This window comes from Xenopus laevis, chromosome 2S (assembly GCF_017654675.1).
Source record: "Xenopus laevis strain J_2021 chromosome 2S, Xenopus_laevis_v10.1, whole genome shotgun sequence".
NCBI classification, from domain to species: Eukaryota; Metazoa; Chordata; class Amphibia; order Anura; family Pipidae; genus Xenopus; species Xenopus laevis.
Window position 1 is genome coordinate 153,913,417 of NC_054374.1, and position 26,547 is coordinate 153,939,963.

The following is a 26,547-nucleotide window of genomic DNA, read 5'->3' on the forward strand; positions in this document are numbered from 1 at the left end:
TTTGCACACCATTAACTTTGTGATGAATTTGAGAAGACCCTTGTTTACCTTTATCCACTTTACATGAATACGTATGATGATCACTGCTTTTAATAATAAAATCCAGACCATCCAATCAAGCAGTAAAGTTAGCTTGCACACATGTATAGGAACAACAAAAGCCATTCTGTCTGTGTGGTTTTTCTCCGCATTAATAGATAAAAAATACTTAGATCATCATTATAGGGGTAGATCACCTTTAGATTTCTTTTATAGTATAGTGTAGACCGCGATATTCTGAAACTATTTGTAAATGGTCTTAATTTTTTTTATTTTTTGGAATTGCAACAGCTATCTGGTTGCTAGGGTCCAATTTATCTTAGTAGTTTGAATGAGTGACTGGAAGATGAATAAGAGAGGAGCTTGATGGAAAGATAAGTAATAAAACGTAACAATGAAGAAAATTAGCCTCGTAGCAGTGGGGTTTTGGCTGCCGGGGTCAGTGACCCCCATTAGAAAGTTGGATTAAGGCAGAAGAGGGAGGCAAATAATTGAAACCCTATTAAAAAAAAAATACAAGTTTAAAGGAGAACTAAAGTTTAAATAAAGAAGTAGGCTAGACATGCTGTACTTTGTTTTGAGCAACCACAGCCCTTTAGCAGTAAAGATCTGTGTCTCCAAAGATGCCCCAGTAGCTCCCCATCTTCTTTTCTGCTGATTCCTCTGCGCATGCTCTGTGCTGCTGTCACTTACTGAGCTTGGGGACCCACTCACAATATACAGTACACATAGAATAGAAATGTCATAAGGCTGATCATTGCTGCTATAAATGTAGGTGCAATAAGTTCAGTACATAAAACATGGCATTTCTAGCCACATTCATTTTTAGGGTTTAGTTATCCTTTAAAATTGATAATAGTAGGGCATGCTATAACATACTAGAAGTTAACTTAAAAGAGGAACAACCCCATAATTTGTTTTCCCCTTTAGGGAATCACTACAGTTGGCTAAGAAAAGCATGACAATGATCACAGATGGCTTTTCTGTATTGTTCTCTTTTTTTTTTGTGTCTTTCCTGACAACCGTATTGATCCATTGAACACAGGCCAGCTATAAACAAGGGGTTAATTAATGTTATCTTCAAGAATTTCCCTTTTTTCGTGAAAATTTTAGATTGCATTCCAAAATGTCTGAAAAATACGAAACCTCTAATCCTGAAACTGTCCAGTGGACGGCTGGAATGTATGTTGCTGTTCAGCTTCCAGTCGTTAAGCAGTGGCGGAGAGGACTAATCCAAAATATTGTGTCTGATCGACTAGTAGAGGTAATAACATTTATTTTCTGGTAGTGAAATGTTTTATGTTGTACTTTGTAGGTAACTAAATATTTTGATGTAGTGTATGCAAAAAAACACCACATTTATACATTTATCCCTTATTGGGATCCTATAAAAGTAGTTTTCTGTTTTTAAAATTGTTATCCAGAATGCTGGGGTTTTCTGGATAATGCATCTTTCTGTAAATTGGATCTTCATACCTTGTGTACTAGAAAATCTTGTAAACATTAAATAAACCCAATAGGCTGGTTTTGCTTCCAATAAGGATTAATTATATCTTAGTTGGGATCAAGTACAAGCTACTGTTTTATTATTACAGAGAAAAAGGAAATCAGTTTTAAAATTTTTGGCTAATTTGATTATAATAGAGTCTGTGGGAGACGGCCTTTCTGTAATTCAGAGCTTTCTGGATAATGGGTTTCCGGATAACTGATCCCATATCTGTACCTTCATTTTTGTATTTGTTATTCTGGAATCCAGTGGGCACATTTTCTTAAAGGATAAGTAAGCCTTTTAAAATCTCTAAACCGCCCCAGAATAACATGTCTATTGTAGATCACAAGCTGAAATCTGCAGTTAATTTCAGTGACTTCTTGGTCTAGTGTGAAGCTCCGCCTCCTTTTATATTCAAACTTTTTTTCTCAGACTTGTTAAGACTACAATATCCTGCTTTAATGTCTCCTGCTTCAACTGAAATCAATGAGTGCAATCAAGGAGTGCAGCAGGTACAACTTTACAGTCAGAGCTTGTAAAATAAAGGAAAATGAGCTGCAGATTTCATCTTGAATTAGGATTTGCCACCTTTTGATCTGGTTGAATCTGTGGCTGCAGGGGGTCGTGATGTCAGGGGCAGGGCTATGACGATTGGCTGATCGCCTCGTCAATCATAGGAAATCCTGCCCAGTTTTCTTAATTTGGAAAACCTAGCAGGCAGTTTTGACCCGTGCAGCCCTTCAAAAAACCGGGCCGCCCGGGTCAAAACCGGACAGGTGGCAACCGTAGCTTGAATTCCTCATCTGACCTGGGATCAGTATCTCACATAATAGCAATTGAGTTACTACCCACTGCATTTTTGGGCCTGCTTCCCACTAAGGCAAGATCTTTGCTTCCACCAAGGACGACAGGAATTGTCAGCACATTGTTTAAGTTGTACTCTTAATAGCGGTGTCATTAACGGTGGTTCTTAAATCCAAGAATATTATTCTTTATATACAGTAGAACCCCTATTTTATGTTTTTCAGGAGACCAGGAAAAAATTATGTAAAATCCAGGAAAATGTAAAATCAGGGAAATGTTTTTAAAGTAACTTTTTCTTCAATTAATAACAAGGGTAAGGGCGGTGGCACAGGTTGCTACTCGGGGAGATTAGTTGCCCATCAGCAAATCTCCTGTTCTTCGTGCGACTAATATCCCTGAAATGACTTCCCGCCAGCTAGAATGTAAACTGCCGGCGTGATGGCACTCGGATCGGTCACCCGAAGTTTCCTCGTAAGGCAATTTCAGGCAACTTCGGAAAAACAAAGCGATCCAAATAATTGGTGCAGGACTGTATAAGGTGCAGACTAGTTGCAATTGACCATTTACAGGCAGAACCATGGCAAAATATACATCTGGTTAATATTTTATACCTCTTTATTTCACAAATCACATTCATAGAGGGGGGAAAAAAAGCAGTTTTTGGTAACATCAGGACAACATTTTGATGTAAAATCCAGGAAAACATTACTTAAAATCAGGGAAATGCACCCATTGAAATGCTCTATAAATTGGTGGGACCACAAATAAAAAATTTAAAATGCGGGAAAACTTAAAATCAGCGGACTTAAAATTGAGGTTTCTCTGTCTCAGGGGGACACAGGGACTCTAGGGTTTAAGCTCCACTCTCCAGGAGGCAGGACACTTAGAATAAAAAAACTTAAGGGGCATGCCAAGGAACAGGCTTAACCCCGCACACTGTAAGCATACCTCAGTTTTTAAGTGTCCTGCTTTCAAGGAGGATGGACTTCGCATGCTCTTCAGCAGCACTCATCATTGTGGGGTATCTCCAAGTACAGGAATGCCTGTTTACTCTGGGAATTCCCCCATCGCGGGATACTTCACCGGGGTCTCTAGGGTCTCTACCCTAGCCATTCCAGACTATATCCGACCCACACAGTCACTACCTGCCACCCACTAGGGACAGCAGCACTGTACGGTGAAGCACCGGGTGAGTACCATGGCACTGTTCATGTATTCCTCCCCAGGTTGCTCTCCCCCCCCCAAGGGGATCAGATTCAATCCTTCCTGGACCCCCCCCCCCTTCCTCAGTCAGGGAGAGTAGGCCCACTTATCCTTTTTTCCTAAGCGTGATTTGGCACTCCAATGCGCTTCCGTTCTCCCTCTACCGCTCAGAGACGGCTTTCGCGCGCAGCTCCTTCCTGCGCTTCAGTCCTGGAACGCATCGCGTCTATGCGTTCCAGGCGCCATTTTGTTTTAGCGCGAACAGGAGGAGCTGCAACGTGCGGTTACACAGCGCGCCTTCTCAGCTTATCCAGAGGGGGACGGAGAGGGACTCACAGCAGCGCTCCAAAACGGTGCTGCCTACTACTCCTAGGTGCTGCCTACTACTCCTAGGGCACGCTCTCCCTTTCAGGAAGCAGTCATCTAACTTTTCACTGCAGCTTAACCCTGCGCTCTTCCAGCCATTCCTCAGCAGGTACCATTGACACTGCATTATGGCAGAAGGTAAGTCAGGGGGACTTTTCCCAAGGGCGGGGGGGAGAGCACCAACAGCACAGGTTACCTATTTTGCCTGCAAAAATTGCCACACAAAAATACCCGGGGGTCAGGCTGAATCCCTCTGCAGATCTTGCTCCAAAGGTCAGGGCTCTGCACCTGCCCAGGAACCTACCACACCCGAGATTCCTCACTGTGGCGAATCTTCACAAGATAATTCTGCACAAGATGGGATCGCAGGTACATCATCTGACCCCCCAGCCCCCTCATGGGCTATCCAGCTCTCGCAGTCTCTAGCATCATTGCAGAGTCTACCTTCAATTGCTGATAATCTAGGCAGGGCCATAGCCAAACTAGCCCACAAGCCTAGTGGGAAGCGTAAAAGACCTTCCAGTCCCAAAGCGGACGACGACTCCCATATATTTTCTGAGGGCTCGTCATCTGGGGGAGCTGCCTCCCATTCAGAGGGCGAACTTCCACTTTCTGATATTTCCTCTGACGAGGAGGGGGAGCATGAAGAGGAGACCAAGGGCAGAGAGGTTCCTCACGATGTGGATCACATTATTAAGGGAGTGATGGAAGTACTAAAAATTTCACAGTCCGCAGAACAGCACACTTCTTCTGCAAATCTGTTTAAGAGGAAACATAAATCCTCAGCTTGTTTCCCATCTCATGAACAACTTACCAGCATTATCCACGATGAATGGAATTCCCCTGAACGCAAATTCCAAGCTACTCGGAAATTTTCCAAGTCCTATCCATTTAATAAAGAATCGGTGGAAAAATGGTCTATGCCGCCAGTCCACTGCCTTACCCGTTACAGACGCGGCAGCCTTCAAGGACCCATCTGACAAACGGCTAGAGGGATTCCTGAGGGCAGTGTACTCATCTGCAGGTTCTACCTTTCGCCCTGCTCTGGCGTCCGCCTGGGTAGCCCGAGCCATACAAGCCTGGTCCGAATCTCTAATTTCAGACATTCAAGAGGGTGTCCCCAGAACGGACCTTATGTCATCTGCACAATCCATCGCGGAGGCAGCAGCATACTTGTGTGATGCAACTCTTGATACAATTCAGATTACTGCACGCACCTCAGCACTTTCTGTGGCTGCCCGCAGGACGCTCTGGCTTAAGAATTGGACAGCTGATATCAGTTCCAAGAAATCCCTAACCTCGCTCCCCTTCAAGGGCCAAAGACTTTTTGGGGAAGAACTTGAAAAGATAATCTCCCAGGCCACAGGGGGGAAAAGCACCTTCCTCCCCCAAAACAAGTACAGAAACAGAAATCTTCTAGACGGGGAAAGTTTTTTCGTGGCCCCAGTGGAAGATTCTCCAGACGAAACAGCCCCCCTCAACGTTCCCAGTTTCGCTCCAAACACAGCGACAAGGGCCGTACACCATGGAAAACTAACAAGTTCCACAACAAACCTTCGGCCGACAAGTCCACTTCCGGCTGACGGGGCAATCAATAGGGGGCAGATTGCTTCGATTCCGGGAGGTATGGAACCACTATTCGTCAGACGCCTGGGTCACCGAAATAGTTACCGAGGGTTATCATCTGGACTTTTCTTCTCCCCCCCCCCCCAGAAAATTCCTCATGTCTAGAGTTCCATCCAAGCCCGACAAAGCTCAAGCCTTCCTGGACTGCATTTCCAACATGGAACAGGATGGAGTGATCATTCCTGTTCCCCCGTCAGAGACATTCTCAGGTTTTTACTCCAACCTGTTCCTAGTACCCAAGAAAGACGGATCATTTCGACCAGTGCTGGACCTGAAATTTCTCAACAAACACATACGTTCAGTACGGTTCAAGATGGAGACCCTACGATCAGTTATCAGAGGTATGGAACCAGGTCAACTGTTGATGTCCCTGGACATAAAAGATGCCTATCTCCACGTACCGATATGGCCTCCACACCACCGCTTCCTCCGGTTTGCCTTCAAGAACCGTCACTACCAGTTTGTGGCGCTTCCATTCGGATTGACCTCTGCTCCCAGAGTTTTCACCAAACTCATGGCGGTGACAGCAGCAACCCTCCGACTTCAGGGAGTTTCGGTGACTCCATACCTCGACGACTTGCTCCTGAAGGCCAGAACGGCAGATCAAAGCAGAGCACATCTTCAGACGGCAATATCCCTGATCCAGAGCTTCGGCTGGACCATCAACTGGAACAAATCCAGTTTGACACCCAGTCACCAGATGATGTTCCTGGGCCTTCAATTCAACACCCTAACCCAGCGGGTATCTCTACCCCAAGACAAGCAGAGGAAGATAAGGGATCAGTCTTCTTCGTTCCAGTCAGCCACCCACAGTCCACCTGGCAATGCGGGTACTGGGACTGATGGTCTCGTCCATCGAAGCTGTACCATTTGCTCAGTTACACCTACGGCCTCTACAAGCCAACATCCTATCGGGATGGAAGGGGGGTCCTCTAACCCAGAGAATTCACCTACAGCAAAAGACACGAGACTCTCTCCTTTGGTGGCTAACCCAACACAATCTATCCACGGGTCAGTCCTGGGCAGTCCCAGATTGGACCGTCATAACAACGAACGCAAGCCTTCTGGGCTGGGGAGCAACGTGGTGCAAACTCTCCGTTCAAGGTCTATGGGCTCCCAGCGAAGCCAAGCTTCCAATAAACATCCTAGAACTTCGGGCGGTAAGACTAGCCATCAGTCACTGGTCCTCACGACTTCAGAACAAATCGATCCGAGTGCAAAGCGACAACTCCACCACAGTCGCATACATAAACAGACAAGGAGGAACCCGAAGCAAAGCGTGTCTAGCGGAGGTGGAACTAATCCTGACGTGGGCGGAACTCAGCTCCGTCAGACTTTCCGCCATACACATTCCAGGAGTGGACAACACTCAAGCGGATTACCTCAGTCGAAACCAACTGGATCCGGGAGAATAGGAACTAAATCCCGACGTCTTTGCTGACGTCGCGAAACTATGGGGTCGTCCCCAAATCGACCTCATGGCATCCAGAAACAATCGCAAAGTTCCCAACTTCTTCGCTCGTTCTCGGGATCCGATGGCGATGGGAGTGGACGCCATGACACAAGAATGGCGGTTTGACCTGGCTTATGTTTTCCCTCCAATTCCCATGCTCCCTCGGGTACTGAAGAAGATCCGACAGTCACCCTCGACTGTAATCGTGATAGCCCCATATTGGCCCAGGAGAACTTGGTTTTCGGACCTTCAGGAAATGTCCATAGCACAGCCACTTCGACTTCCGGCCCGGGAGGACCTCCTCCAACAAGGTCCCATTGTCCACCACAACCCAGGGCTGTTCGCTTTGACGGGCTGGCTGTTGAGGCAACCGTTTGGAGAAGAAAAGGCCTAACAGAGGAGGTCATTGCCACAATGCTGAAGTCACGCAAAGCCACATCCTCCAAAGCTTATCATCGGGTGTGGCGCAATTACTGGACGTGGTGCAATGAGGCACACTACCCTTTCCTTGAATTAGACATTCCCAGAGTTCTCTCCTTCCTGCAAAGGGGCCTCCAGCTAGGCCTCAAGTTAAGCTCACTGAAGGTTCAAGTCTCCGCTCTTTCGGTTTTACTCCAGACTCGACTTGCTATGGATGACTCAGTCCGCACATTCCTGCAGGGAGTGGCCCATATTGCTCCGCCATTCCGTCCACCAGTTCCAGGATGGGACCTCAACCTGGTGTTGGAGGCTCTGCTCGATCCTCCTTTCGAGCCCTTAGCAGTCATCCCAGAGTCAATTCTTACCTGGAAGGTAGCGTTCCTAGTGGCCATTTCCTCTACCAGAAGAGTCTCCGAACTCGGTGCCCTTTCGTGTGATCCTTCCTTACTAGTCTTCCACAAAGACAAAGCAGAGCTACGCACAGTGCCTTCCTTCCTACCCAAAGTCGTCTCCTCGTTCCACATCAACCAAGAGATTGTCGTCCCGTCCTTCTGTCCGGATCCAAAGAATGATAAAGAACGGCGTCTTCACAGTCTGGATGTGGTCAGAGCACTTCGCTGGTATCTTGAACGCTCTAAGCCCTTTCGACGTTCTCAAGCCTTGTTCTTGCTTCCATCCGGCCCCCGTCGGGGCATGGCAGCTTCAAAGACGACGATTGCGAGATGGCTTCGGCAACTCATCCGTCAAGCTTATCTAGCCAAGGGAAGATCTCCGCCAACATCAGTTCGAGCTCACTCCACAAGATCCATGGGAGCTTCCTGGGCTTGGCGTAACTCGGCTTCTTTGGACCAGATCTGCAGAGCAGCCACTTGGTCCTCGGTTCACACATTCACCAAATTCTATAGCCTTGACACGTTTTCTTCTGCGGAAGCCGCCTTTGGCCGTAAGATACTGCACTCTGTGGTGCAGTAACGTGTCTTTATCCGCTATTATTCCTGATTTCGCTCCCTCCCTGCTGTTCTGGGGCTGCTTTGTTAAGTCCCCTAGAGTCCCTGTGTCCCCCTGAGACGACAGAGAAAACAGGATTTTTTGTTACTCACCGTTAAATCTGTTTCTCTGTAGTCGATAGGGGGACACAGGGCTTCCCGACCCTAGCGAAATGTTGACCGTTTGGTCTTATGGAAAAGTTTCCTTGGTATACCTGTTGCCAGTTGAGTTATTTTAGATTTTTTTCTGCAGTCTCTTTGGTACCAACTGAGGTATGCTTACAGTGTGTGGGGTTAAGCCTGTTCCTTGGCACGCCCCTTAAGTTTTTTTATTCTAAGTGTCCTGCCTCCTGGAGGGTGGAGCTTAAACCCCTAGAGTCCCTGTGTCCCCCTATCGACTACAGAGAAACAGATTTAACGGTGATTAACAAAAAATCCTGTTTTCACTGTATGCGCTAAATTCTAAATAAATGAATGTGGTGAACTCTGCCTTGGTAACTGACCGTAAAAACAGCAAATCATCAATTATTTAGAACTGACTGACTAGTTGGAACCTCCTCAAACTGGCCCATGAAATATTTGGCTGAACATGAATTTTCTACAGTAAGTATGCCCTGTGCAGTATAGTCTTTTTGGTGAGTCTACTCTAGTGCTCATGTGCCCACGCTAGAGATACTGGGAAGGAGATAAAATATGGTGGTGAGTGCGCTTTAAATGCACTCTTATTTATTATGCAACTGATTTACTATTGTTGCATTTATATCCATTATACCCAGTTCTGCTATAGAATGTATAAATGAATTCATAAATGACTAACCGGGTCAGTTCATCCCCTAAGAAATGTAAAACTATTGCTTATATAATTGTGCACACATTTCTAATATATGTTTCTCTCACATGTATGTAGATTGTATTAGATATTAAACAATTTGGTTGTGTTGGTCGGACGTAACTGCATTTGTGAAAGTATTAATGTTATTTCTTCCAATTTAATGTCGTTCTCTGTTTTAGGTATTTTACTTTGATTTTGGAATGAAGGCTGTGGTAGATGTAATCAACATAAGAACACTTGAGGACAGTATGTTAAAACTGAATAAAATGTGTCTGGAATGTTCTTTGATGGATATAAAGTAAGTTATTTTGTTTTCTACTTTTGGGGCTTTTGCTGGTATTCTTTTCCATGGCACATAAATCATGCTGTTTACCAACAGGCGAGTGTGCTTTCCTAAAAGAAACTGGCAAAGAATAGTATATGTCCTTGAAACTTTTTTTTTTTTAAGTGATGTTTTTTAAGTGATGTTTTTTTTTTTTTTTAGTATAGGGTGGTTTAATGACATAAGTGATTAGGGGTGGAGTAACGGCACAGTTATATTTAGGGATGCACTGAAACCAGGATTCGGTTTGGGATTTGGCCAGGATTTGGGCTTTTTCAGCAGGATTCTGATTCGGCCGAATCCTTCTGCCTGTCCAAACCGAATCTGAAATGCATGTGCAAATTAGGGGTGGGAAGGGAAATCCCATGACTTTTTGTCACAAAACAAGGAAGTAAAAAACAGTTTTCCCCTTCCCACCCCTAATTTGCATATGCAGATTTGGATTTGGTTCAGTATTTGGCCTGATCTTTTGCGAAGGGTTCGGCTGAATCCGAAATAGTGGATTCGGTGCATCCCTAGTTATTTTTACCTTTTATGGTGGGATCTCTGTGATCAGGAAAGCAATTGAATGTAGTGTGCCTACACTGCTAATACACACATTGCAGTTTAAAAACACTGCCTGGAGCTGTTTGATTCAATTTCTTTCCTGAATATTGTACCTTAGGGTGTAACACAGACACCTGCATCTGCAGCCACAAGGAATTGAAAATTGGGGCCTGAACCAAAAACTTCTTAACTAGGGATCTCTACGCTGTTCTTTGTTGAATTCTGATTTAATAAAAAAACAAAAACACGATCGGAGTTGCCTAGGGAAACTCCTAACGTCTGTCTGCTTGTCTATATCTATCTATTTATCTAATCGTCTATCATCTATTTATCATCTATCTATCGTCTATCTATCATCTATCTATCCAATAGTCTATCTATATATCGTCTGTCAATCATTATCTATCGCTCTATTGTCTATCAATCATCTGTCTATCGTCTATCTAAAATCATCTCTCTATCGTCCATCTATCTATCTATAAATCTATCATCTATCATCTATCTATCTATCTATGGTTAGAAAAGCTTTTTGGCCGTCTATGTAATCGGAAACAATATGAAATACAGTCTGTACAGATCAGTAAGAAGCCTTTCTTCATAACCACTTTAATAATATAGTATCAGCAATAACTTAATTGAAGTTCCCATTCCCTATAACGCTTACAAAGTGATCTTTCTATAATTTTTATTAAGTTATAAAAATTATAACATCCCAGAACCACAGCCACCTTATGGGAAGCCCTTTTCCATCCAATTTCCCTGTGCCCCTCAAGTGACAAAAGGAAATGGGCAAATATTCAGTTACTACATTTATTGTATGAATAATTCTTCAGAGAATGTATGTTTAAGATACAAGAATGTGTTATGACCTGTCTCATCAGTATAGGCATACATAGGGAGATTGTGTATTTAAATTTCATAATATATTCAGTGTTACATTGAAGCAAAGCCATGTTAATCCATTATCCCCCTTTGTGTGTGTTGGTAGGCCAGCTGGAGGAAGCGAAAACTGGACTGCAACAGCTTGTGATGTTCTCTCATATTACCTTACTGGCGCTGTGGCAAAAATAGCAATTGAGGTTAGTCTATAATTTTATAAAAATGCCTATACAGGTACAGGATGGATTATCCAGAAAGCTTGGGGCCTGGTGATTTCTGGTTAAGGGATCTTTTCATAATTTGGATCACCATACCATGAGTATGCTAAAACAATAATCTAAACATTAAATAAAGGCAATACCTTTTTGAAGAGTTTTGCCACCAAAATGGCTTCATGCAGCCTAGTTAGGTTCACGTACAAGGTATTGTTTTATTATTACAGAAAAAAGGTAAATGGGTTTTAAAGGACAAGGAAACTCTTCTTTCCTGTAAACCATTAAAACCTGGATCGCTAGGTTTATATCAAGGAAAAGCACATGTGAAACTGCCTGCTTCACTCAAGAATCCTCCTTCGATTATTTTATTTGAAGCTGCCATCTTCCCTGAACTGACGTTCATGTAAGAACTGCGCATGCAGAGCATTTCTTTGCCCACTCAGTCTTGTATATAACACTTTCTCCTGCACTGTTATAGATGAAAAAACAGCACAGAAGCAGCATGAGAGCTGCATCTATGTTTAAAAATATCTGTGTAAAAGCTGGCTGCATGGGTAACCATAGCAACTGCTATAAGCAGTTCCGATTGGTTCCCTTTTTAAAGAGGGCGCGAGATCATGTTCTCATAGGAGAAAGCACAATGAAGATCTGAGCATGTGCCTTTTCAAAGTCTGTTGCGCATGTGTTAGGTCTTGGTCTTGTTAAAACAGCGTTGCATTTTTCTGAAAACCAAGGGTATGGATCTACTGAAGGGCTTAGACGCAGGAGCAGTATTAGACACTATTGAGGTATGCCTATCCATAGAAATATTGTGTTTCACCTTTCCTTGTCCTTTAAAAAAAATTAATTCATTACTTAAAATGACCTCTTTGGGAAATGGCAGTGTGGAGAGTTCTGGATAACAGGCTTCTGGATAATGGATCCCATACCTTCTATTTATTGTGTAAGGATTTTTTTTCCAGTGTATTTGAAATAGGCTTCCGGGTAGTTTGTTTTCTTAAAAAACCAACAGCTACTTACTTTGTTATACTGAAAAACAAAAATAGATTTTACCACGAGTATGTGAATCAGATCATTACAATTTTAAAGAGATGGTATTTTAACTAATCTTAAATCTAATCTTATAATGTTTTTTTTTTAAATACTTTTTTGTCTGAATTAAAAACTGTGCTTGAGTCCTTAGAAAGTGCTATTACTGTAAAGGCTATATACAACAGTAACAACAGTTTCTGCCTTATTAGAACTGCTTTGATGAACTGCAATGGGCAGATTTATATAAAGGCCGAATTTCGAATTCAAGTGAATATTTTTTTTTTACTCTAATAAATAGGAATGCACCAAATTCAGGGTTCGGCTTTTTCAGCAGGATTCGGCCAAATCCTTTTGCCCGGCCGAACCAGATCCTAATTTGCATATGCAAAATAGGGGAGTGAGGGAATTTGTGTGATTTTGTCACAAAACAAGGAAATAAAAAATGTTTTCTCCTTCCCACCCCTAATTTGCATATTCAGATTAGGATTCTGTTCGGTATTCGGCCAAAAAATAGTGGATTTGGTGCATCCCTACTAATAAATTCGAATATATGCTCACAACTTGAATGGGAGGTTATTTAAGAAAAATTGAACATCTAAAGGTGGCCATACACTGAGAGATCCAATGTTGCCAAACAAGCAAATCTTTTCCCGATATGCCCTGAGGTAGGCAATATCGGGTTGATCCGATCGTGGGCCGTAGGGCCCAACGATCGGATCAAAGCGAAGGGTAAACATACGGTCGGATCACTGGATGGCATCTACGAACAAATGCAGCCGCGATCCGATCAGCCCCTGTATGGCCACCTTAAAACTCGAACGAATATTACAGACTCGAAAACTCGAATCGAATTTGGATCAAATTAGACTAAACTCTAATCAAGTCTTTTCTCAAAAAAACCCAAAATCTTCAAATTGGTCTGCTATTGACTTGAACTCGGCAGGTTTTAGGTGGCGAATAGTCAAATTAGAGTTGTTCCCAGGGTCAAGGTATGATAAATCTCGAATTCAAATTAGTGAGTTTTGACCCAGAATCCAACTCGAAAATTCTAATTTACAATTCGAACCTTAATCTATTTATGAGCAAGAACAGTTAAACAAACTCACAAACTATGAGCTGAAGCATGTAGTTCATGCAAGAACTATTAATTGGGAGCTCAGGGGTGTCCATGGCCTAGCAACAGCACGCAAGCCTACAATATCAATTCACAATTCCAACTGTCGCCTGGAATATTAGACTCTGGCTTGATAAATCCAATTCACCACCTGGCAATCTGCCATATAGATAGAGAGCAGATTTTAGTTTCTTCAATGGTTAATAAAATGCCATTTGCATGAATGCAAAATGTTGATGAAGGAGTAATGGGCTAGGGCTGGTTTTCATGGTTTAGGCTAAAGCCCCTGATTCTAGTGAAAGCAAACCTTAACACAGCAGTGTACACTGACATTTGCATAATTGTGTGGGGAAAGCACTTTCTTGTTTTAGCACAATAATAACGCATCCACAAAGTGATGTCCAAATTGGTTTGCAAAGATGGAAATGGAAGAATTTGACTGACTAGCAAAGAAGAGCCCTTGCTGGTGGAATCAAATAGAACTGACCGTGATCCAGGCCTGATTCTATAAAAGTATTTTATTACCCTCAATTCTACCAATAAGGGAAAATATACAGCACGAATCATTAAATTTCTGTTGTATTTTAAAAGCCGAATTCGCAAATACTGCTTGTCCATATTTGTACTATTAGTAGGTCACATGATGCAGTGGATTCAATTGCCTATAGTTGTGTGGCTTTGTCAGACCATCCTTCTCAAAAGTAAATGGTGCACACCAGGTCATAGACTTCATGAAAACAACATTACCAAGCTTAGCGCGTTTTGTGATATGCTTTTACACTGACCTCTTAATTGATCTCTTAATTGATTAAAGAGCTTCATACCTTACATAGTGACATAGTAAGAAAACAGACACATGTCCTTCAACTTTAAAGTCTATATATAACCTGCCTAACTGTCCGTTGATCCAGATGAAGCCTATTTGAAGCCTCTCCAATTTGCCTCAGAGGGGGAAGAATCCTGACTCCAAAATGGCAATGGGACCAGTCCCTGGATCAACTTGGACTATGAGCTATCTTCATAACCCTGTATTCCCTCACTTGCTAAACACCATCCAACCCCTTCTTATACCTATCTAATGTATCAGCCTGTACCACTGATTTAGGGAGAGAATTCCACATCTTCACAGCTCTCGGTTCACAGCATGACCGCTTCCTGCCATGAATCAATACCCCTTTTTAATACGGTTCAATACCTTATTTGCCCTTGATGCTGCTGACTGGCATTGCTTGCTACAGCCAAGTTTATCATCTACATGGACTCCAAGGTCCTTTTCCGTTATGAATTTGCTTTTTTCACACTTTTTTGTGAGGTTTTTTTAATTGCTTTTTTTCATACCAATACACGAAACAAAGGTAGAGAAAGAGAGCCGGTGTTTTGGTCCCAAAGGGAAAGATATAATAGAGGGGCTCGGGTGGGGTCCGTTTGGATGTCACATTGTGTGGCCTCGAGTGACTTAATCAACAAGTTCAGTCATTGATGAGCCGACGAAAAAGGCAAGTTCTCTGGCACTGGAGATAAAGAAGCCAGTGAGTTCAACTTGTCCTGGTCCTCCCAAAGCCATCCACTACATACTTGAAATTTTCTGGCAACCCCAAGCCATGCACATTAACTCTTGGCTGGGCAGGATGTCATTGATTTGTTTTCAAGAAACTCTTCAGTTGGGTATGTTTTTGCCTTCCAGGTTGATGGATAGCTCTTTTGGCAAGAATCATACTTTTTTATGTAGCAGGTGGATTGCATGTTGCTTTCTATTATTAGCACAATCAAGCTGACCTGGAACACACATTTTATTTTCTCTGGTGTCACAATAAGGTACTATGTAATGTACTATGTACATTACAGTAAAATCGAAGACTGATATGCATTATAGGCTAACACCGTATTGAAATATAAGCTTTTTGTGCCTTTTTAAAAGTATATCCAGTTAAAAGTATATAGTTAAAAGTATATCCAGTTCCTAAATAAAGGGTATCTTTAATATCTGTTACAACTTTGTGTAAGTACAGGTATGGGACCTGGGGTTTTCCAGATAACTGATTTTCCGTAATTTGGATCTCTTAACCCTAAATCTATAAAAAATACATTAACACATGTATTAAACCCAATAGGATGGTTTTGCCTCTAATAAAACTTAGCTATATTCTTGTTGGGATTAAGTGCAAGGCACTGTTCTATTATTACAGAGAAAAAGGAAATAATTTTTTAAAATGCAAATTACTTAATTAAAATAGATGTCCTACCTGTAATTTGGATCTTTCTGGATAATGGGTTTCCGGATAACAGATCCACATACCTGAATCTACTTTATAGGAAAAAATAATTCGAATCTTTATAATATGGTTGTTTACAGAAGGTGGTTGCTTTAAAATTCAATGAAATATTACAGAGCATATTTATTTGCTTAGAGAATGTTGTCTAAAATATAAGCACAGTACAATTATTTATTTATTTTTGTATTTATGCCAATAGGAGAAAACAAAACAGTGGCCACTGCCTGTAAAGATCTGGATAAAAGATGAAGCAAGCCAGGAAGCTGATGTTTCTGACTTCCTTATAAAACAGGGTTTAGCACTGAAAATACGAAGGTATGTCTCAGATTGGAGGTTAGTAACCAATCTTTATTCCTGATGATTTCTTATTATTGGAATATTGTAGCTAGTACCCCTATGTACATTTAACTTTAAATATTGTACATAGGGACCAAATATGTTGTCTTTCTGTCTGGTATTTGGAACAGGTATCCGTTAGGAAGGTTTGAAATTCTTGTTGGCTAAATTAGGAACTATCTTGGTTACTTTTCCAAACTAATTGTCCTTTTTTGTGTATGTCCAGTTTAATGGAGAGCTAAGCTTTACAAAAAAAGTCTGTTAAAAAAAAAAAAAAAAGACACTGGGGCTCATTTATAAACACTGAGCAGATTTGCACATGGGCAGTAACCCATAGTAACCAACAGTGCTTTTTATTTTTTAAGGCAGCTGTGGGTTGAACAGTTTATTCACACCTTTGATTGGTTGCAGTGGGTTACTGACCCAGGTGCAGATTTGCTCAGTGTTTATAAATGAACCCCATTTATTTATATCCTGCATTTTTATTAAACTTTTTTACTAGATTCAAGCGATGACAGCCCTTTAGCAGTGAAGATCTCTGCCTCAGATAGGGTTGTCATATTTAAAAAATACCTTTTTCAGTGTCATTATATAAATTGTCATGCTTCATAATGATTAACAGGATTGTTTACCTTCCAACAATTTTTTTTTTCAAAGGAAGAAGTGTGGAAGCAAAAGACAGAACTCTGTTAATTGGTTCATGTGACCTGTATGTTTTGTTTGTGTGCACTAGTGATGTGTGGGTCAGGCTTTTCCCCCAACCGCCCGAGCCCGACTTCCAGGTGCCTTTTATAGACCTGCCCCACTGATGATGTCACAAATGGGGCAGGGCGAGAGGTGGCCATCTATAAAAGTTCAAGTCGGAAGCTGGCATTTGGAAGATCGCTCAACCCACATCCGCCTGCGACCCGGAAAGGGGGATGCGAGGTCGGCCCGAACCTGCAGGTATCGGGCAGGCCTGCACACCACTAGTGTGCACTGTGAATCCTAGGATCCCAAGGGGCGGTCCTTATTTTTTAAAATGGTAGTTTTCTATTTATGATTACTCAATAGCACATACTTCTAAAAAGGTATATTTTTATGAAAATGGTTTATTTACACAAAGCAGGGTTTTCCATATGAGCTGTATTTTTATAGAAACCTACATTGTTCAGGGGTATCGTTTTTCTTTATATTAAATAAACCCAGTTATTTTGCCTCCAATAAGGTTAATTATATCTCAGTTGGGATCAAGTAAAAGGTACTGTTTTATTTTTAAAATTGTGAATTATTTGATTAACAATGAGTCTATGGCCTGACTGTAATTTGGAGCTTTCTGGATAATTGATTTCATACCTGTACTGAAGTTTAATTTCTCAACTTCTCGTTCTAAAGCAGCATCAACACATTGGTTAGCATGTTCAATTGTATTATATAAATGTTTAAAACTTTCACCTTTTTGACTTTGTTTAATATTCATAGATCAGACGAACCTGAGACTGTGGGCAAAGTCAGTGAAAAGTCAACTTCCATTACAGATGTTCATGAATTGATAAAAGTAACATTACAATGTGACAATATAGCTTCTGAGACAAGAAATGCAAGTGAGCACCTGGAATCTGATGAAGCAGTGTCTGAACAAAACCTAATTGAGCCCTACTTGCCTCCTCGTATTCCTGATTCAGTATTCAGTGCAAAAGTCAGCTGTATAGACAATGGCATTATATATGTGATTCCAGAATCATTAGGTAACCTGTGGCACTCATATTTGTTGTATGTATATGTCTGTGTTTGTTTTATATATATAAAATTCTGCCTTCCAGTTCAAAATTATGGAATGGGGAGCATAGTCAACTATATACCAAAAATCGATATGGAGACCAACAGTCCCTATATTATGTGGTACTTTTCAACACATGGTACTTATGTCGGTCCCTGTTGAGATCATGGAGAAAGACCCCAGTAGTGACTCTAACGTAGAACGTGTACAATGTGTTGAAAATAAAGGGAGTTATATAGGGAGTGCTGGTCTAAGGGCCGCCATCAGGGGGGTACTGCTGTACCGGGCCTGAAGGGGGGCTGGGCTGTGCTGCACTTTTCGAAATAGGCAGGTGTACCATGACAGGAGCCGAAGTTGAAGTCACGAAAGGAGCCCAAGTTGAAGTCACAAAGCCACAAATGAAACCGAAGTTGAAGACGTGAAAAGACCCAAAACAAAGAACAGAGCCGAGTTTGAAGTCCCGAATATGCAAAAAGACCCAAAGCCACAAACAGAGCCGAAGTTGAAGTCCCGAAGCCGCGAAAAGATCCCAAGCCACGAACTGAGCTGTAGTTGATGTCCCGAAGCTGTGTAAAGACCCGAAGCCACGAACGGAGCCGAATTTGAAGCCGCGAAAAGACCCGAAGCCACGAACGGAGCAGAAGCTGAAGCCATGAAAAGACTGAGGCCACGAACGGAGCAGAAGTTTAATCCGCGAAAAGACCCGAAGCCACGAACGGAGCAGAAGTTGAAGTCCTGAAGCCACAAGTTCAGTTCTACTGAACAGCAATGTGTGTTTTTATTTTATTAAACCCCTGGCCACCAATGTATTATTTTAATACCCTATATTCCTGCCACCAATGTTTTCTTAAAAATTATTCTCTGGAGACCGAAGCCACGAAAAGACCCGAAGCCATGAACGGAGCCGAAGTTGAAGCCGCGAAAAGTCTCAAAGCCACGAATGGAGCAGAAGTTGAAGCTGCGAAAAGACCTGAAGCCATAAACAGAGCAGAAGTTGAAGCCTCGAAAAGACCTGAAGCCACGAAAAGACCCGAAGACACAAACAGAGCCGAAGTTGAAGTCACAAAGCCACAAAAAGACCTGAAGCTACGAACGCAGCCGAAGTTGAAGTCCTGAAGCCACAAGTTTAATTCTACTGAACATCAATGTGTGTTTTTTATTTTATTAAACCCCTGGCCACCAATGTATTATTTCAATACCCTTTAGGGCCCCTGCCACCAATGTATTTTTAAAAAATATTCTCTGGGGCCGATTTTTTTTCTTTTTAACTTGTTGGCTGACGCCAATGTTTTTTTAAAAAAAAAACTTATGGGGTGTCCTGGCGTCCACTTGCTTTTGCTTAAGGGGGGCCGTGCCCAGCAATGATTTTTAAAGAACTTTTATGGGGGGGCCCCTGGCACCACAGTTTTTTTTTAACTTTTATAAGGGGGCCATGATCATCTGGCTTTTTATAACTTTTGTATTGGGGGGGGTTAACTGTTTTTTTTAGCGCTGATGTCTGTGTGGTCTTTTATCTGTGGGGTGGGCGTGGCTAGCCCAGGGGCCTCAAAATTTTGTTGTACGGAGTCCCTTGATTTCTAATGGCGGCCCTGGTGCTGGTCTACATAACAATTTTTGGTATATATACATAGTGGGTATTCACTCAAATGGCAGAAGTGGTAATACATTTTTCAGAGTAAAAGGCAGCCACAACCTAGGGAATTGTATTTTACTCCCAGCAAGGTTTTTCCCCCACAGAGAGAGACACTTTCAAGTTTGCACACAATATGCAAAAAACAAATTTGTTCATTCCTTGGTCATGAATAGACTTAATTTAAATTCTAAATGACTGTTTATTGTTTTTCCTAGGAAAATAAAAGAAGGTACAGGGTATATCAGTTCTGTTTCTTTATGTATAGGGCATTTATTGTGGAAACAAATTCAGTCATTTGTGATATGAGAGAACAAAGGAATTTCAGACCACTGACAGTTTATGTGAAGGAACTAATGCAAAAGTATTTTCTTTTCCCCTGTAAACAGGATTGTTGATTCAGGTGGACATAATCTGCAGCTTTTGTTATATTTTGAGATAAGGAGCAGCTCATTATACAGAGGTTTTATCTAGAATTATTATACTACCTGCTTCTCCAAAAACAGTGACTTAATAGTACTAGAAAATTAGAAAGGAAGTTAAACATTCGAGAGGTTTACACTTTTTATTGCAAGAAATATCAAAATCCATTAAAACTCCTTACTAGACCTATTGTCTAAATTGTGTGCAACTCAACCCCTATTTTCTTCATTCATGTTAAAAATACTGTTCATTTTAAGTAAACTAGATTTTTCAGTCAGAACGCTTAACTGGTTTAGATGTCATTATCTTCCTTGTTTCTGTGGCTTGCGTTTTTTTCTTAAAAAAAACATTAAATGAGATTCAATTATCCGTTTTTGTTTTAGTACCAACTGCTTTTTGTAATGATTTGGTACTTTAGAAGATGGGGAGGCACATTTATCAAGGGTCAAATTTCGAATTCACGTGAGTTTTTTTTTTTTTTAAAACTCCCTTAAATTCGAATGAATTCTAAATTAGGGAGATTTATTATTAAAATTGAATTTGTTAAACTCGAACAAATTTAAAGGACCCGAAAAATTATGGGGCAGATTTGTTAAGGTTAGAATTTTTTTTTATGGTCAAAACCATCAAATTCGACTAGGGAATTATTCAAACTCAATTCGAGTTTTTTTTTTCTCGAATGTCAGAAAGGCTGCAAACATCTCCAAAATGATCCCTGGACCTCTCCCATTATATATACTATATACTTTTACAGCAATCCGGGAGGTTTTAGGTTGCAAATAGTTGCATTTGAATTCTTAAAGGACCAGAGTATGATAAATATCGTAAATCAAATTAGAATTTTTTAAAAAAAACTCGAATCGAGTTTGAATAATTCGATGGTTTTGACCATAAAAAAAATCTAATTCTAATTTTCAATTCTACCCTTCATTAATCTGCCCCATAATGTTAGCACAGTTTGTATGTTCTCACCTTGCCTATGCGGGTTTCGTCTGGGTACTTTGGCTTCCTCCCACACTTCAAAAATTTGCTCCTGCTGAAATTGACACTAGATAGTGAACATGAAAAGGACCTTAGAATATAAGTCAAAAGGGCTCAGGGACTGATATGAATTATGAAAAGTGTTGGTAAAGTGCTGCGTTTGCATTATACTTTGACTTTCCATTATGCATCCTGAGTGCTATATGTAGCTGCTCTATTAATACTCCTGTGTGTCCGTGTGCTTAGCCAGTCCCTCTTAACTGCTGCACTTAAAGTTTGTGATATCAACCTTCCCCCCCAAGAAACCCATCCATTGAACAATGGGAAGGTAATAAGATAACAGCTCCCTGGTAGATATAAGAACAGCACTCAATAGTAAAAATTCATGTCCCACTGCAACTCCTTCAGTTACATTGAGTAGGAGAAACAATAGCCTGTCAGAAAGCAGATGCATAGTGCAGCACTGTCTTTTTCTGAAAGCACATGACCATGCAAAATAACCTGAGGTGGCTGCCTATACACCAATATTACAACTAAGAAACTACATTTGTTGGGTTAGGAGTAAAATTTTACATGGTAGAGTGAATTATTTGTAGTGCAATTTAGAAATAAAAACTATAATAATTTGTGTTTTTTGACCGGACCACAATGACTTCCTTTGCAAAGTTTGTAAACAAATGGCTTTTGCAAACATGGGCAGTATATGTAGTGTCGCAATTCCAAAGTGTTATTTTTTTGTGCCACGATATTTAATATAACACCACAGCAGATGTTAGGGAATGCTTATCTATGCTTAGCGATAATGAGCGATGTAATATTTGCCAGCGAATGATTTTACATTACAAACAGACCAAAACATTTGCAAAAATACAATCGATTGTCACTTTAATTACATTCCCCCATAGAGATTTAAATTATGCAATTTGTGCTTGTTTACGTAGCTTTAAATACAATGTTTTTTTGCCTAACTTTAGAAACAGATCTTGAAAATATTATGAATGACCTTCACAAGTCCTTCAAATGTTTTGGTATTATGGGACAATATAGCTGGAAGGAAGGAGAAGGGTGTCTCATTAAAGGATCAGATGCTAGGCCATACAGAGGAAAAGTTCTTAAAATTCTTGGTGGCGAAATGATATTGGTAAGTTAATATATATATACCACTTTGGTTTTATATTTGTCACTTAAAAGAGCAGCACTTTAATTAAAATTCTTTTTCCTTTTTTTTTTTTATGTGATATGGGTCATTGTTTCGGTTTTTACCTGTACTATTATCGTACCTAGAAAAATGCTCTGCCCTAGTCTATTTTAATAACTTAAAAAAACTGTTCCTGGAAAATGTGTTTTCTAGAAGGGATATCAAATTCCTTTATTGCATAATTTAAAGTTCATTTTCCTGAAACAAGACACAGACTGGTCCACTGGCACCTCTTACCACTAGTGTGGTGCAGTCCATTTACCCTATTTCAAAATCAACATCTCCAGCTAACATTATACCAAAAGTAGACTCCTTAAAGGCAGGCCCGGACTGGCTGTGGGCAGGGCCGCTTCTGCCATGAGGCAAGGTGAAACCCTTGCCTCAGGCGGCAGCGAGCGGCCAGTTACAAGGGGCGGCAAAAAGCCGCCTCTTGTAACTTTAAGAGCCGAACTTCCGGGTTTTAACCCGGAAATTCGGCTCCGCTAGTGCAAAGAGCGCTATTGCGCTCAATGCACTAGCGATACTGCCCCCTGAAACCCGCTCCGACGCTAATTTTTAAGCGCGGAGCGGGAGAGGAGGGGGGCGGCATCTGGGCTGCTGCCTCAGGCGGCAGCAGCCCCAGAATCGGCGCTGGCTGTGGGTTCTGGCAAATGCCAGAGGGGCTGCCATAAGATACAATAGAAAGTCACTATTTAGTGGGCTGGTGGGGAGCTGATTGGGCCTCTCTGTACTTGGAATGGTAGGGCTTATTTTGACTCCCAGTCCAGACCTGCTTAAAGGGATACTATCGTGGGAAAACATTTTTTTTTTCCAAAATGCATCAGTTAATAGTGCTGCTCCAGCAGACGTATGCTCTGAAATCCATTTTTCTAAAGAGCAAACAGATTTTTGTATATTTAATTTTGAAATCTGACATGGATCTATACATATTTTCAGTTTCCCAGTTGCCCCCAGCCATGTGACTTGTGCTCTGATAAACTTTAGTTACTGTAACTTTACGCGCCCCCCCCCCCCAGCAGCCCATCAACAGAACAATGAGAGGGTAACCAGATAATCACTCCCTTTTAGATCTAAGAACAGCACTCAATAGTAAAATCCCTGTCCCAATGTGAGTTCTTCAGTTACATTGAGTAGGAGAAACAATAATAGAAAGCAGTTCCATAGTGCAGCACTGGCTCTTTCTGAAAGGATATGACCAGACAAAATGACCTGAGATGGCGCCTACACACCAATTTTAAAAATAAAAATAATACACTTGTTGGGTTAGGAATGCAATTTTACACGGTAGAGTGAATTGTTCACAGTGTAAACAGTGTAATTTAGAAATAAAAAGTATGCAATAACATCATGACAGAATCCCTTTAACTTTCAAAATTCATCTATAGCAAAAAATTGGTGGACAAAACGCGCATTTGAAACCAGGCCACCCCTGTTCTGCCAGACAGCTTAATGTCTTAAGAGCCCCACGAAAGTAACCCTTTGAGCCGCTTCATTCTGTCAGTGTCAAATTACAATCCTGGAAGTGGTGCTTATTAGTTGCTAACCTAATTTTTTCCTAAAGTAGCCACACATTTGCTCATAAATTGGCAATTTGCATTTTTATCCCTCTTTCCAAAACTAAAGAACCCTAGAGAAACAACCTAGAGGGAAGCTGACAATAGTTGGCCAGGCACAGCAGTCTTAGGGGCATAGCTTCTAAACCTTTCTATTTTGCACAGTACGTGCACATAAATTAGAAGCGCAAGACACAGTTTAGTTCACTAAGCAAGGGAAAGCCAATAAACCCCAGCATTATTAAAGAAGAAGGAAAGCTACCAAAGCAGTTTATTGCCAATAGATTAGCCACTATAGTGCAAGCTATAACACTATATTTATTCTGCAGAATGTTATGACACTCTGTTTTTTTCCTTCTCCTTTAAAAATTCTTAATTATAATAGCTTCAACATATACAACATCTTTCTTGTATTTTTCTAAGCCTGCGGAGCGTCTGAGGAGTTTACTATAATATTAGCAAAACACACACTAAGGAGACTTTATTCCTCATTGGAGTGAGAGAGGAGACCAGAGTACTTTGAGTAAACCCCTTTAAGATGTCTCCTCGGTCAGACTTGGAACTAATGCTAGGACCCAAGCACTGCAAGCCAGCAATATTAAATCACTGAGCCACTGTGCTGCCCCCAAAACTTTAACAGTACCTGCATATCACATGTTTTTAAATCAGCTAGACTGATATAATCGTGGTAAGCCTATCCTGGCATGGGTTCTGGTTTCTTTTTTTCCCAAACACTTAAAGGAACAGTAATGCCAAAAAATGGACATCTTCTTAAGTAATAAAACCATTATGAACTGTTGTGCTGCACTAGTAAAACTGGTGTATTTGCTTTAGATGCAGCAAGGATACCAGACACACGATGGCTAGTGAAGCGGGGATAACCCCTGCGTATTTATTGCGTCAAATGTAACGTTTCGGGGGCGTGCCCCTTCGTCAGACATGACTTCAATAGAGAGGTGGGGAAAGAGGATCATTGTGTATCGTATTTGCTTTAGAAACACAACTATAGTTTAACTAAACAAGCTGCTATGTAGCCATGTGGGCAGCCATTCAATGCTGAAAAAGGAGCAAAGGCACAGGATACGCAGCAGATAAAAGATAAGGTCTGTAGTATACAATGGGTTTCTTTAGAACTTCTGTGTATCCTGGGTGTGAATGGCTGTCCCCATGGCTACACAGCAGCTTGTTTATATAAACTATAGTAGTACTTATCTGTTATCTACTGTGTATCCTGTGCATTAATGGCTGCCCCATGGCTACACAGCAGCTTGTTTATATAAACTATAGTAGTACTTATCTGTTATTTATTGTGTATCCTGTGCTTGAATGGCTGCCCCATGGCTACACAGCAGCTTGTTTATATAAACTATAGTAGTACTTATCTGTTATTTATTGTGTATCCTGTGTTTGAATGGCTGTCGCCATGGCTACACAGCAGCTTGTTTATATAAACTATAGTAGTGTTTCTGAAGCAAACACACCAGTTTTACCAGTGCAGGGAAACGGTACATTATATTGTCATTCCTTATAAACACTCGAATTGTTGGTGTTCCTTTAATGCAGTTTATATTTCTCTCCATATATGAAAGCATGCAAATAAGCATTAATAATTGTCTTTATCAGGTTCAATATGTGGATTACGGATGTATTGAAAAAATCCTTTTGTGCCATACTTCTGCCATTGTCTTCAATCCCGATGTTCCACTTTTTTGCATACCTTGTCAGCTACATAAAACACTTCCCGTGAGTAACTTGTTTCTAAAGTAAAAACTTTAGTGGTAATTTTATTGCAGATACTGATGCATCTGCAGCCCCTGGAGCCCAGAATCTGTCTCTATCCAGAGAATTTGCTACAGGGTGTTGGCTTTTTTTCCTCCACAGGTTGGTAACAAGTGGCAGCCAGACGCAATAGAACTTCTTAAAGAGCTACTTCTGGATAGAAATGTCAAAGTTCATGTTGCGGTAAGTGATATTTGTTCTTTTGGGGTGCACGTTGCAGAATATACAGCTACAATAAATGATGGGCAGTTCTGTCTTAATATAGTCTAAATAGTTAAAGGGGTGGTTCACCTTCAAACAACTAGTTGTTTCAAATAGATCACCACGACTTTTTCCAATGACTTTCTATTTTCCATGTGTGACGGTTTTTCTAATATTGAAGTGTAAAGTGTCATTTTTTACCTTCTAAAGCAGCTCTGGGAGGGGGGGTCGCCGACCCTGTAAACTGTTCTAAATTGATACATTTCTTGTCTTTGTCCTGAGCAGAATCTCTGGGTTTCATTACAGGCAGCTGTTAGAATTGATACAATAGTTGCTAATATTCCAGAGATGCTGCTGAGAAATGTATCAACTCAATGTTGCAAAATTGTAATAGTTTTGAGTCTGCACCTGAATTACTGAACTGCCAGACTGAAACTCCAGAGACACAAACGTTCAACTTTAAACTTAGATTTTGGAAAAACAGTAACAAATAAATATTGGAAAGTAATTGAAAAAAAACAACTGAATTGAAAAAAGTGTTTGGAAGGTGAACAACCCCGTTAAATCTGGATACCCAGCAGTATTCTTAGGTCTGTGTCATCTTTTTTTGCCAGTTACCAAAACCTCTTGCTTTTCTTTCTTTCACTGGAGACAGCCATGCTTCCGTAGTGTATTGTAAATCGTTAACTGTTCCTAGAATTTGCCAGTTATATTAGACATTCTCCTTTACAAATGCATGGCACATGGATTATGTGATTGTGTTAAAACCCATAACTGAGTATTGCAGAAATTGTGGGCATTATTCCTTGAGAAAAGCCAATTGATCAAAATGCCTACATTTCGTTGTGGATATGCACAAGGATGCTTTTGGTGCCAAAATCCGCTCCGTGTGCCTGCACCCAGGCAGACGCAGTTGCTCAGGATGTAATCAGAGGGAAAGGCTTATGCCAGTGTAAGGCCTGATTCTCTGAGTCTGTGTTTATCCACAGGCCCAGAATCGACGACGTCTGGTATTCGCTTATAAGTAGCGTTTTATTTATCTCATGTGACCAGGCAAATGTGGGGCTTTTAACCGTTGCATTGGTTGC

At 41.1% G+C, this 26,547-nt stretch overlaps 1 protein-coding gene across 2 annotated transcripts in view; it reads left to right on the forward strand.

Annotated features, from left to right (window-relative positions):
- The window catches only part of rnf17.S (ring finger protein 17 S homeolog), a 122,271-nt gene that overhangs the window by 63,614 nt on the left and 32,110 nt on the right, over positions 1-26,547 (forward strand). For both annotated transcript variants that reach the window (XM_041584571.1, XM_041584572.1), the window contains exons 24-31: positions 1,153-1,303; positions 9,398-9,516; positions 11,075-11,165; positions 15,799-15,914; positions 17,397-17,662; positions 21,703-21,869; positions 25,103-25,222; positions 25,361-25,441. In XM_041584571.1, the coding sequence (XP_041440505.1) occupies positions 1,153-1,303; positions 9,398-9,516; positions 11,075-11,165; positions 15,799-15,914; positions 17,397-17,662; positions 21,703-21,869; positions 25,103-25,222; positions 25,361-25,441 (1,111 nt within the window). The remainder of the gene's footprint in view (positions 1-1,152; positions 1,304-9,397; positions 9,517-11,074; positions 11,166-15,798; positions 15,915-17,396; positions 17,663-21,702; positions 21,870-25,102; positions 25,223-25,360; positions 25,442-26,547) is intronic.